This window comes from Amblyomma mixtum, chromosome 1, assembly GCF_055824585.1.
Source record: "Amblyomma mixtum isolate Tamu chromosome 1, ASM5582458v1, whole genome shotgun sequence".
Taxonomy (NCBI): domain Eukaryota; kingdom Metazoa; phylum Arthropoda; class Arachnida; order Ixodida; family Ixodidae; genus Amblyomma; species Amblyomma mixtum.
Genome location: NC_143012.1, coordinates 225,142,718 through 225,157,106, shown reverse-complemented (window position 1 = coordinate 225,157,106; position 14,389 = coordinate 225,142,718). Strand labels below are relative to the sequence as shown.

Sequence of the window (14,389 nt, the reverse complement as noted above, 5' to 3'; positions counted from 1 at the left end):
GTTAAGACAGCACAGGTTTACATTAAGCCGTTCTTAACGAGCGCATTTTACGGGTCATTGTCGAGTACGCTCGTATTACCTGGTGATCTGTTCTCGCTCGAGAGGATTCTTGGGAAGCGCAAGAGGCGAAGAATTCGAGAACTGGGGCAAACGTAGCGTATCAGCAGGAGGATCAAGGATTGAATTAGTGGAAAGTCTGTTGCGTTGTGGGAAAAAAACATTCTAAGGACAATTACGATTCTTGCAAATGCATCAAATGCAAAATTTGAGCGTATGGCGATGATATTAGTTCGATAGTAGTATTAGTTGATGAAGATGACGATGTGCAATGCACGGGGTGCGAGAATGTGTATATTAGTTCGGTAGCAGTATTAGTAGAAGACGACAATGTGCAGCGCCCGGTGCGAGAGTGTGTTGCTGTTTATCACTAGGCTTGATCGCCTTGTAATAAATACCATGAAAGAAAAAAATAGCCTTAAAGTCTAAAAAAAATAAATACCATGAAAGAAAAAAATAGCCGTAAATAGGCCAATTTCTCCTTGCACCAAAACACTTTCTATAAATAACACACCGAAACTCTACCTGTCAGCACGTGGCTCGATAGGAAAAACATTTTTGTGTCTTCTGTAAACTTAGTCGCCTTAGTCGCTTTGGGACGTTAAACCCCATAAACCAACCAACCATCTTCTGTAAACTGCCTCTCGTGCAATGTGCCTGAAACAACTGAACCTTGATTTATAGATTACAAAGATGCGATTTGGTTATGGGATATGTTGCAGAAGACTCTTCAGAAAGATTTTCTCCTAAATTCCTACAGTGTGCACTACTTTGTTGTTTCCCAACCTGACTCGAAACTCTATGATATGATTCTTCTGATTGGACTCCATAGCCTTTAGAAAACGCGCATGCAAGACCGCAACGTTGACCTGTTGTTTCGCCTAGAATTCGTTTTAGCCGAATGTTGCTGCAGGTAATGAACATTTACAAAGAATTGGTCTTTTTCCCACATTTGTTTCCTCTCCTGATGCGCTGTATACTTTTACCGGCCTTTTAGTTCTGATATGTTTTCTATCATGTTTGTGCCACGTAGCGCCTACCTAGGTGCTCTGTAAAATAGTTTTTTTGTGCGTATATATACACCCATATACATGTATATATATACTTTATGTACATAACCATATAGAATAAATACCATGAAAGAAAAAAAAATAGCCTGGTTTGCAGTGGCCAGCAAAGCTGTTCTGTTCGCGGTGCCGCGGGTTCGATTCCCTACCGCGGCAATTTTTTATTTTATTTATTTATTTATGGTTTGAGTCGGTTACACCGACGGCGGCGACGCTGCTCAACCCATGAACGGGCGCTAAAACGTTACATATGTATACATATTGAATACTTAATGAGATTTTCTGGCGACGGCAACTTGCGCCGACGTCAAGAGGTGTGGATACCACGCGCGTCGAGTGCGTAAAATGACGGCACGAGCCACCGCGCCGCTATAACAACGAAACAGCAGCTATAGGGCACGACCAAACAAAACCAAAACCGCTGCCTGAGAGACCACAAAAGAGACCTGCATGTATAGTATCGAAAGCCCAATTCGAAGAACTCCAAGTTGGCGAGTAGCCTACATTGCATACAACACTCACATTAAGCGAGATTCAAATTTCCCGCTGCACCGGAAGGAGTTGGATAGGCGCGTAACGTGTCAACACCAATCCCGGCAACTCCATTCTAAGCGGGATATCAGGGACACGCCAGGACCTTGCCGACGATAGGGAATCGAAGTGAAGGTTAGACAAGACGGTATATACAAAATGGAAAGCCTGAAATAGCGCGAAAGGCGCCCACAAGATTTATTAGAAGAAGGTGGTCGAAATTATTCCGGAGCCCTCCACAACGGCACCCCTTTCTCTGTTTCTTTCAAGGCATGCCAATGCTTTGAAGAAATGAAAGCAGGAAAGGGAAGTGCTTTATTAATTCATTGCTTTTACTGCTTAGTAACATTAACACAGAACATAAAAAAGGTTATATATCTTATCGTGATCGCAAAGTCTATCTTAGCCAGGTTACTACACCTTTTCGTGACAGGAAAAGCAGTGGTCGTAATGTTGATATCGCTCCAGTCGTCCAGTGTAACGTATTGATGAACTAAACAAGATAAACAAAAGTGTCATCTCTATTAGAACTTCAAGGCACGAGAGCAACCACGCGAACGGGCGATCCACTGGCGCCGTCCAGCTTCAGCGGAAGCACCAGGGCGTACGCTCCCCTCGCAGGTATCTGCTCCAGGCCGACCAGGTTTTCCAGGACGAAAACGTTAATGCGCATCAAGGCGCGGTGCGCGGCCGAGCCGCTGCCGGCGTCAGCTGATGGAGTGTCTAAGCCCACTCCGAACACGCTCCGCCGAGTAGCCAGGAACTCCGCAGCCTCTGGGTCCAGGGCCGGGAAGTGCTTGTCGCCGTTGGAGTCGATGCCCATGTATGCCGTGCGGTTCGGCCAATGCTGCGGGAGTGCGAACATTGTATTCAATCCGTTGCACTACATCACCACCGCAACCAGGAACTATAATCATGCCTGACAAACAAACTGCAGGACGGAAAATTCTCGCAGCTGTCTTCGTGTGCCGCTGTCCTTATGCATGATCACATGCCCCGGAATGTTTGGATCTGATCTGGCTTCCCAGGTCTCTTTGTGCTTCCGCTTCTCCTCTTTTCCAATCTTACCCGTCCCCACTTTGAATATTTAGGCCAAATTATACGGGGCCGGTTGTTAAGCTGTCTACCGGGCTCACACTTAATAGAATCGCTCAAACTGATGAGTCAGCGCAGTCAAAATTCTTATGAAAGACCAAATTACGCAACATTTGATCAATTTAAACTGCTGCACTGGAATACATTTTTAAAGAAGGTGAAACAAAAGAATGACCGCATACGGCCAGTTCTTCTGTATTACTACAGACAAAGTGACTAGTGTACCACAAAACGTCTTTTGACTTTGTATGATAGACACGCAACCGATTAGCTTCATTTTTATTGGACTTTACCTTTGAGGCTTAGCGGTATTGACAAGATGAATTGTTATCTGACTGACATGAGTTGTTCTCAAAGCAGATACATACAAAATAAAAAAGCCATACTGTACTGTGTACTATGATTGCGTTTCTATTTTGCGCCTGCAATTTTCCTGACCCTGCAGCTCGCTCCCATATTGTATTCAGCGTCCGTGTATTTCCAGAAAAATGGGGCAAATTTTTTAACCATAATAAAGAACCTCGTCTTAATGGCAGCTATTCTAATCACAAGGCTCAACGGGAAGAAACTGAAAGCAACAAGGGTGTGAACGCCTGTAGTCAGCTTGTTCTGTTGCGAGGTACCACATTTATGGATGTTATGATGAACGCATTGTTAAAAACAAACGGCCTTACTTTCTTATATGGCGTTTCATCAAGAATTTTTTCTGCGCACCGTAACTATGCGACTGCGAACACAAAAAAGTGCTAGTTTATTAGCTTTTAAACGTGAGAAATCATCTCATGCTTAGAAAGCGCACCTGATTGTATGGCTCAAGTTTCGCTGGAATCGTAATGAAGCATACTGGAAGTCCCTCACCGATCAAAGAAATGGTGAAGGGAAGCAGTTTCACTACAAACGCCTAACGGCCTTCTACCAAAATTGGGTGGAAAAAGTACGAAAACGTGATGTTCGCATCGATGAGCAATGATTTTAATGTAATTTTTTAAACAACTAAATGAAGGAGCTTGTCTTAAGTACCGGCGTAGTTATCGGAGCAGCCGTAGCAGCACGTCGGTACCAGACTGCCGCGTATTGTTGCTGCAGAATGAGAATGCTGCAACATAGACCGTTAGAGCCCGAGTGTCACGGTGCATTCTTTATGAACAGTATACAGATCGGGGGGTTTGCTTCTGGGTCATGCTGTGCTGCTCTATATGCTGCACTGTAAATATTTAAAGGCACACATACAAAGAAGGAACCGCTGTACTATAAATATAGCTTAGGAGAGTCTCCTATTGGGCGAGTTCGCAGCTGAAGACAACGGGACACACCGTCCTGTCCCGTTTTCTTCTCTTGTGCTTTTTTGTGCCTTTAATTATTTACAGTCAACAGCTACTAACTCGCTCAACAAGTTCTCTTAAGCTGTATTCATCGCTGGTGGTCCGTACCTCTCGAATGCTGGAAAAGCTCTCGTCCTCGAGTTTTCCGAAAGGAGTTCCATTGATACCACAAGAGCGCCCCCTACATAGCTTAGAATCAATCCTCTTGGGCTCTGTACTTTTGACAAACGCTGCTCATGAGGATAGGAGATGGCAACAGGGCGTTAGGGAATGTGCCATCTCTGCTTATGTGTTCCAGGTGGGTACGAGCATGCGCGCGTTTATAAAGGGCAAGAAAAATGAAGAAGATAGGGCTAAAGTAAGACTGTCACTCTTAACCCAGAAAAGCCCAGAAGCAGGAGAGTTTTTTTTTCTTCATCAGGTGGTTGAGTTCGGAAAGAGAAAGCAAATGGCTCACCTTAGAGTGTCCGGTGTGGGCCACAAAGAGGCAGCCGTCTGGCAGGCGCCCGTACCGCCGCTCCCAGTTCTGAATGTCGTCCACAGAGAGGAGGTACTCGGAATTCAGTGACACCTGTGCCCGCACGTCTACGCGAGCTACTGGCAGGAACAGCAGTCTCTCTAGCGGTATCTGAGTGGCGTCCCAGCCGTCTTTGTAGAAGTGCACCGGGGAGTCCAAGTGGGTACCTCCGTGGATGGGTTCCGACATGCTGTCCACTTGAAACCTGGAAGAGAAGTCAGCATGTGTAACGGCAGTTCACCACTTTTGCTGCGTACGAACGTGAGGTGACCAAGCTGAGGAAGTAGATCGTTATGCTGCGCTGGAACTGGGGCCATGACACAAGCGGTCGAGCTGATGTGCAAGTTCAAAGCCATAACAAGCAAATTCAGATCTGTTTTTCAGAACTTGACTCAGTCATCGGGTATATGTCGCCGGATAAAAACTGTACACAACAATTTTACTGCTGTAGACTCGATGAATGCGTATGCAGACCTGCAGGCTGGTAGGTACAAGCTTTAAAAAATAATGCCTTTGCAGCTTACCCATGCCGTTTTCCATGCTACCGCATAACATCCTGGGCAATTATTTCCTAGTTTATTTCATTTCTCCGGCAAAAATTATTTTGTAATGCTCTGCTACAAGGCCACATGTTGCGGATAGCGCATTACTTCCATTTGCTTGTAGCTTTTGTATGTTATGAGTACCAGAGCAAGGAACTTTGACGCCATAACTTATCAATATTTTGCAAGAAGTGGGCTTAAGCGATAGAGTGAACTTCAGAGTCCCAAATACATGGTTGTTCCCTAATGGATCCCCGTGTAAAAAAATCATAACAATAAACACTGGTAGTTATAGCACAAAAATATGATTTCTTTCGAACAGCTAATGAGACTAAAATTAAAAAATGGAGAGAAATAAGATACCAGTTGATAATTAGCTCCAAGCAGAACGCGTTAAATGCCATGCAAATAAAATCAGCTAATATGACGGTTTTCAGGATCAGTGCTGGAAGCGCACGAAAATAACGCTGTAGTACCCTGTGCGTCAGAGTCTTTACGTAAATTTCATAGTTATGATACGTACAGCTGCTTCACACATTTTGATGATTAGGTGGTAGTTACAGATATGATAATAAACTCAATACGCATGAAGTTGAACGCATGGAGAGCCTTACTGTCAGCGCAGGGGAGCTCGCTGGAATAGAATACATAAATCCCCAGCTGTACTTCTTCATCATCAACAGCTAATTTTATGGCCTTTTCAACAAGGCTTTTCAACTAGGTTTTTTCGCCGGCCAAAGTTATTTCTGTTTAAAGTATGCCAGATTGCTCGCGGCGTTTCCATGGCGTATTAGTGACCGAGCTAGGAGGGGCTGATATGTGCCTCCTGAGCTACTTATCAGTTTCCCTCCGCTGATAACGCCCCTATTTGCTTCCCTTTGTTAACATAAGAACGGTGCGACATAGCCATACTTAGCGCTGCACATGGAGCACGACATGTGTAAGACCTAGCAACCCGATCTGCTAGAAATGGGTTAGGAATCAATATGTTCACTCTCAGGGAAAATACAAGGGTGCAGTATGAAGTAAATGTTGATATTATGAGAAACATGTGACTTTCTTGCAACACCGCTGGCCGTGAAGCTGAAAGGATCCCATTCGCACAAACATTAGTGCGACACTGACACTGTTAGATTCCAACGATGCGCTGCTTTCCGCAGCGTCGTGTCAGGGAGGCTGCGTCACTGCTAATAGTGGGACGATGCATTGTTGATTACTTTTCTGGAATTATTTACTGAGATCTGGAGCCTTATGCGCTCTTCCTTCCTTTCCCGGTGGTGCTAACTAGAGAAAAAAAGGACAAAAGCCTTCCACATAGCGTACCCTGCCTATAGTAAGTGTCTTTCGGTATTCATGAATGTCAGCGCATGCCTGGTTGACATAAACTGTGTGCTGGCATTTCAGAATATATTTTTAAGAAAGTCTTCGCAGCATAACGTTTTGTCCAAACCGCCCCGGACTGGAATCGCCTTACTGCTCACGCAGTTTACCGCGTTAATCCGGCTCAATTCAGGCGTTCATCGACGTGCTGAAACTACCTAGCGCTTCTACAGGGGCATTTTAGGTACTAATAACTAAATAGTATGCTTTGATAGTCGCAAGTAATGCTTAAAAAGAAATACAGGCGAAAAAACTAAGAAATGAAGAAGGCATACAGAAAGCACAGTTTTTCTCAAGGCAGCAGGGATATTCACTTAAACAAGTGCGCTGTCTCCCTCCAGTTAATGGCGATGTGGGATCAAATGGCATATTTTTGCCTCACTTGTGTGTCAGATGGTGACAAAAAAATAAACTGATTTTAACATTAGTGGAAGACAGAGGAGAGACCACGCCTGCTGAATATGAACTCCACAACAATGAGCATTCGACGCTTTGTGAGGGCCTTCTCCATTTATCTCTGTACTTTACATAGCGCGAGCAAAGGCTTTCGTATAACACGAGGCTTTTGCCGCTTCTTTTCTGATACATGGTACTTTCACTCTTCTCGCATCATGAATAGTGATTTTATCGTGCCACTTTTAAGTCGATTTGTCCGCGTTAACAAACTATATATCACCATGACTAACTATACACTCTAGTAGCCGGTAACATTCGCGTAGGATTTTCACCGCGAAAACACTACTTCGCGAGTTATAACCGGCTCACCGAGTTTGTGTGAAGCTTGACCTTGAAGGTGACCTTGGCAAAACATGGCACAACAACAGCCCATGCAGAAATAAAATAAATATTGAGGCGACTGGATTTCGAACCCGCGGTGGTGCGAACAGCTTCGCTGGCCACTGCACGAGGGCAATACGCTATCGCCGCGGACGATCACGCTTCGTGTTAAACTGCAACACACACTCACGCTGTACATTGGACATCGTCGTCTTCATCAACTTACATCTGCGTTGCGAACAGATCAGATCAGGCTAACCTCGATCAGAGCTTAATCTGAGTCTAATATCGTCACCAGACATGACGAGGAACCAGAAAAGCAAAACCATGAGCCAACCAGGCTGAACACATGCTTTCGCACGTCTCCTGGGTTTAGCTATATTAAAACTCTACAACTTTTTAAAGTGGATATGCTAATCGCTGCATCATGTTCCCACGCTATAACAGATAAAATAAAATCTGATGAAAAAATGAATCTTTGTTTGGCTTGGTTTATTAGGGTTTAACGTCATGAATCAACTCAGGCTATGGGGGACGCCGTAGTGGAGGGCTCCGGAAATTTCGACCACCTGGGGTTCTTTAACGTGCACTGACATCGCACAGTACACGGGCCTCTAGAATTTCTCCCCCAAAGAAATTCCAGCCGCCGCGGCCGGGATCGAACCCGCGTCTTTCGGGTCAGCAGCCGAGCGCCATAACCACTGAGCCATCGCGGTGGGTGGATCTTTATTTGTGCTGTAGCACGTTTCGTATAAGTAGTTTGTTGGAGTGTATTTCCGCATTATTTCCTGTAAGGTTCCGCCCACTTCAAGCGTCTGTTATTTTTTCTAGTTAAAAATTTTACCGGGTGCGATAAGATAACCGAGCTAAGGGTAACACTTATCATGTCGTAAGACAATCGCTACCAGGGCTTGTTGGCGAGGATATTTACAGAAGCGGTGTCATGCGGCAGTTGTAGCGACACTGTTTCTTTGAGAACAAAGGATTCCATGGTTTCCTTACAGCAGAGATCAATATGTTTTTTGCGAAACTTTTTTTAAATGATCACTATGACTTAAATGAACAACTGCATTCGCAGATTCCGGAAGATGAAGTAGCTGTAGACGAGTAGACTGAGAGGAAGAAACAAAATACGATAAACGAGAAAAGACCGAAGTTTACACAAATAACTTCGGATTGAGAGATTCCTGGAGAGACATGCGTACAATAAGTTGCGAGACCACGATCCCGTTTAAAATCCTTTTCACCCCCTTCAGTCCATCTCCCAACCTTGACGTGTCCACCAAGACTGAAATACTCACTGCGCATTTCCTTTTTTGATAATGTAACTGAAAGTAACGTGATCTAACTTGAAGAAAGTAGCAGTGATGAGAAAGGGGAAGAACGCAACAAAAAATGATTTCCTGGCGAGGAGTTATGCTAAGCTTGGGGTGGCTTGAAGTTTCTACTAAGGTCGGAATATAGCGGGACCATCCACAGTGCCCTCATGGCTACCATCATCTTCTTTACAGCTAAGTGCAAATGTATTCTTCGCCCCTTCACAAGCATGAAATGCTCCAACAACTGTAGGCCTCCCAAGGGTATGCCAGTACTGGTGGTTTCAGGGCTAAATGCGCGGAGTTGCTCGCAATATGGAAGTTTTAACCACCTCCTCACCCAATACTATTGAAACGTATGTAGCACAGTTCCCACTGCAGGGTAGATTTCAGTTAATAAGCTATGAGGCAAGCCGTAGTGAAGGACTCCGGGAATTGCGGCCACCTGCGATTCTTTAACGTGCACTGACCTCGCACAGCACAGCAACGTTTTTTTGCAATTCGGCTGCATGGAAACGCATCACCCGCGGCTGGAATTCGATTCCGCAAATTTGCTATTCGGGTACTGATCCCAAGGCAGCGGTATCGAGAACCCCAGATTATCTAAATTAGTTCGGAGTCCTCCACTATTTCCTCCTTCATGCCCCGTGTGTCGCCTTGGGACGTTAAAAACATAATATATACTATTTTTTATTTACGCAATTGAGAACTGAAACAAACGAAAAATGAGTTTCTTTGAGTTTGCACTATATACCATGTATAATATATCGACCTGGACGCATTTTGGTACTTCCTTCTGCAAAAGTACGACTACACGCGCGCCCAGGATCGATTATGCGATCTGCAGCCCAGACTTAGGGCAGTTTAGCTGAAGAAGTCGAGCAACACATGAGATGATATCGCAATTTTTGTAAAGGGGACCGGTGTCAATGCCCATGTTACCCCGAACACTTCACGACCCATCAGTAGAAAAAAAATTGCAGATACTCCACTGAAAATCTTCCTCCTGAAACACACTCCTGAGAATTGCCCACAGAAGGCATTGTATTTTATCAAGGCTATCTTATTTGTCCACTAATACTTACTCCTTATCATTTTACTGTTCTCCCAATATAATCGGAATAGCATGGAAAACCTGTCGTCCTAATTACGCGCCCATATATGCGGTGCAATACACAGTGAACAATATACACAGTATTCTGTACACAGAGGAAAGTTTACATGGCTGTTCTTTACTGTAATCTAAGTGATCTGGGACCTAAACTTAGACCTGAAATGTGGGTGAAAATGTGGTCTGCAAGCCATTAAACGCATTCCTTCATTGAAAATTGAAATAACAAGCTGCTATTACAAGGTATTCGCTTTGCAGGACAGTCGTACGGCAAATACAGTAGCGCGTTCCTGTTGCTACCGTCGCCTGTCTAACCATGCATATTTGCCTTACGGCGAGCACTGTCGCAGTTACCGTTTTTACCGTACGGTGGTGCTAATGTTCTCTATTAATTAGAAAGCATTAAATGCTGCATAGTAGAAAAAATTGCGGACGATTTAGCGTGGGTAGGCCAAATGCGAATTAAGTGCGATGTCAGTGCACGTTAAACAACCCCAGGTGGTCGAAATTTCCGGAGCCCTTCACTACGGCGTGTCTCATAAGCCTGAGTCGCTTTCGGACGTTGCACCCCAATAAAACAATAAGTGCGTAAGCACTTCGATTTCTGCTGGAGGCTCGCTTTTCAAGGTCAAGCAGGTTTCAGTCAAAGATCGGCGAAATCGGACTTAAGTTCCGAGAGCTTTAAAATGGGTTGATGACCATGCATGATGAATTGATCATTCTGTATACTTTACATTCAGAGAACGTTGGAAGTCCTCATACCACTCCTGGTTAAGTGGTGCAATGGTTAACCGGTGCGCCACAGCCCTGCAATTGGCAAGGGCTGCCACTGAGGGGGGGGGGGGGGGGGGGGGGGCTTGTGAGACCCAGTTTGCTCTTCCTGAGCAACCACTCGCGACCAATTATTAACTGCTAACTGCCACGGTGTACAGTTCACCCCCGATCCGATGAGCAGGTTGTGATGAAGTCACGAGGCCACATGACGTAGGTGGCCCACCTGCCACCTGGGTGAGCCACCTAGGGCAGGTTGCCCGCAACCCAGTGGGTACACAGACGGACTTCACAGACAACGGCCAAGGAGCTGAGTGGAAGCTCTCACTAAAAATTCGTCGTCGGACGTCTGTCAAGAAATTCACTTATTGGTTGCCTGGGTTTGTGCCGTGATGAGACCACGAGATACAGAATAAATAGCAAATGAAAAAGTGTCTAGAGTGCGATTTTAACACGCAGCGGAGCGAACACGTCACCTCCGCTGGCCGATGCATTCGAACATTTCGCCGTCGCTGAAGCCAAACACCAGGCGTGTTAAACTGCCAGCCTCTCGCGCTGTGCTTTGGATGCCATGATATTCATCAATTTCAATCCGCGCGCAAGTCAGTTCAAAAGCATGAGTACGTGGGCACTTTCGCGTGCCTCCTTTGAAAAAAGTAACCACGCAACAGGTTTTTGATTCTCTTCCGTATAGTGGAGCTTTTACGGCACCCCTAAAGATTAAAAGGTGTCAGAACGTAAGGACAGGGGTTCACCTTACTTGACACAGACTCAGAGTTTAAAGGCTGCCACAGTTGCTTCACTACGCGACTAAGAAAGGAAATACTGTTGGGCGATGGTTACTTTTGGCGAATACGGCACGAGCCCAGTTTCAAACGCATGGCCGTTTCAGTGGCAACTAAAAAAGGCACATGGAAGCGCCATCTGACGAACATGAAGAAAATCCCACGGTACAGCGGGAGATTTGAACTCAGAACTTCAATTATTGGTTCGAGTGACCACTTAACGCGACCTCTTAGCACTAAGCTCTCTGCGGCGAATAAAATATTTTACAATCAACAATTCTGTGCGTGAAATACGATGAAATATTTAATGCCAATGCACTGTCAACAAGTAACAGTAATTAAGCGAGCTTGAAATTTTTTTTGATGCCATGCGTCGTTAACTTGTTCGCAGGCAACAAGTCCGCTTTAGGCTCCTACATCTGGTTTAATTTTGTCCTGCTCCTGCCCCTGCCAAAGAAAGTCGAAGGATCAATGTGAATGACACTACGCACCATCCGGCTGTAGTTGCGTTGTGGATCGTGACGTCAAGCTTGAAGGACTCGCCGTCGTTCCAATAGACGGTTCTGCCGTTGAAGCTGTAGGATAGGTCGACGATCTCATAGCGCTCGCACAGTGCCTCAGGTACGGCGGCGCCCCGGTGACATGGCCCGTAGCGTTGACCAAACAATGCGCAAAGGGTAGAAAGCAGCCATGCCCCCATGTTTAGGCGCCTCTGAAAGCGGAAACAATGCGCTTTGGGCGGCAATCTAGGTATGACTTCCCTGCTTTCATGTTTGCCTTTGTTGTCTGCTGAATTTCAGTTAACCGTGAATACTAGCAAATAAATAAACTTAAGTTTGGCCATTAAAATGATAATGGTTTTCCTTTTGGTAAAAAAATTGTCCTTCATTTGTAAAGGATGAATTGACATGCAACTGTTATCTTAAGAACCAAACTTTGGTAAATATTCCATATTCAAAGGTTACAGGATATCACACAAAAAGGGATTTGGGTTTTATAATACAGTGATTTAAAATATACACTTTAAGTCTTATCAGAACTAAAGCAAATTTTCTTAAAAAAACATCATTATGTGCCCTAATCAACAGCTACTCATCTCCTGCCAAATCGACGTCGGAGAAGATGGTCCTCATTCATAAATAATTTGATAATAACATACCTGTCAATTAGCATTACAGATTTTTTATATTATTTGCAAGATTTTAAAGGATGTATTGCACTTTAACATTGCTAATTGTTTTGAAATAAGTTGTTTTCTGGAGCGCGACTGTTTTTATGGAACCTATGTCTGTGGCCCACAATTAGCATCATTCGTTCATGACCATGACAGCACCCTTGATCGTCGTCGCATGGCTTAATATCCTCTTCATGTTATTTTGAAACATTATCGATAGACTAGCCTCAAAACAGTATTTAAGCAAGGTATACCAGATTCAAAAACTCTTACCCTGTCTTGAAACTTCACTTTGCAGCCGTCTACAGTTAGCGACCAGGAACAACTTACGATCGCCATTAAGCCGCCTTAATTCACTTCTGTCGTATCCCTTGGTTCCTATTAAGCTTGCCACTCTTTTTCGCTTACAGTAATAGGTTTCCATCTGGTATGTTTTGTGATATCGTTATCTGCCAGAAATTAGTTTGTGGGGAGTTCAATGGCACAAGGGCGACTAAGGCCAAAGAGCGCCAGATAAATATTTAAGGTTGTGTTAGATTACATGGATAAAATCAGATGGGACAATTATACGCTGCGTAATAAAAACTATACTGAAAATCGAGTGTAACTCTCTGGAATCCAATACTACCTATAGACTGGAAAACTACCTATAGACTGGAAAATAGCCAATGTTACACCAGTTCACAAAAAGGGTGATCGTAGCCAGGTTTCCAATTACCGCCCCATATCTTTGACATCTGTTTGTTGCAAAACCCTGGAGCACATAATCTATTCTGGACTTGTAAAACACCTTCAAGACAACAGTTTTTTCACATCAGCGCAGTATGGCTTTCGATCAGGGCTGTCATGTGCAACGCAGCTAACTGAGTTCATTCATGACATTGCATCCGGGATGAACGACTGTTTTCAGATAGATGCTATTTTTCTAGATTTTAAGAAGGCCTTTGACGTTGTGCCACACCACCTTCTTTTAAAAAAAATGTCATGCCTTGGTCTCCCTGACTATCTGTTCGGTTGGCTACAAGATTATTTAAGGGCACGCCAGCAGCAGGTGGTAATCAATGGTTCATCATCCTCGCCTGTCGATGTTTTATCTGGAGTGCCACAGGGTTCGGTGCTCGGACCATTACTGTTCCTCATATTCATCAATGACATACCTGCCGGCCTCAGATCCACTGTCAGACTGTATGCTGACGATTGCGTTTTGTATTCCCCTGTCACGTGCCTTGATGATCTTTGTGTATTACAGGCTGACCTTGACAGAGTTTGCGAGTGGTGCTTGAAGTGGGGCATGCAACTGAATGTATCTAAGTGTTTCCATGTGCAATTTACAAACAAAAAAAAAGAAAATTCTTGGATCGTACCTTTTAAACCATGACACTATCCAAACTACTGATAAGGTTAAATATCTTGGTGTTATACCCACAGCATCCCTCGACTGGATAGCCCATGTTGACATGATAACTGCCAAAGCTTCTCGTCTTTTGTATTTTTTCCAACGAAATTTCAAAAGCTCTCCCCAGGTACTAAAAGAAACATTATATTTAACAAATGTCAGGCCAGTATTAGAATATGCATGTGTAGCATGGGACCCTTTCACGGGTACACTCATTGACAAGTTAGAAAGGGTACAGAAACGCGCTGCAAGGTTTGTGACTGGAAATTTTAATTTTCATGTAAAGAGCTCCGAACTTCGCGACAGTATTGGTTGGAAGACTTTAGCAACCCGAAGAAAAATATTCAGGCTGAAGTTCTTGCACAGTATTTACAATGATTGTACCGGTATTAATAAAAACACTTATCTAAAGCAGCCATATTACATTTCGGAGAGACTCGATAACACGAAAAAGATTAATAGTTATCAATGCCGCATTAATGTATTTAAGTATTCGTTTTTCCCTAACACAATCCTGGGCTGGAATAAGCTTCCGAATGATGTGGTTT

General features: G+C 44.2%; 1 protein-coding gene across 1 annotated transcript; it reads right to left on the bottom strand.

The window, feature by feature from the left end:
* Nucleotides 1-2,105: 2,105 nt before the first annotated feature.
* Nucleotides 2,106-12,793, bottom strand: LOC149371070 (uncharacterized). Its single transcript, XM_089584630.1, has 4 exons — nucleotides 12,719-12,793; nucleotides 11,763-11,846; nucleotides 4,530-4,794; nucleotides 2,106-2,502 (listed from the first exon to the last, which is right to left on the bottom strand). Exons 3-4 carry the CDS (start codon nucleotides 4,776-4,778, stop codon nucleotides 2,188-2,190), a joined length of 564 nt encoding a protein of 187 aa, XP_089440756.1. The 5' UTR covers nucleotides 4,779-4,794; nucleotides 11,763-11,846; nucleotides 12,719-12,793; the 3' UTR covers nucleotides 2,106-2,187.
* Nucleotides 12,794-14,389: the final 1,596 nt, after the last annotated feature.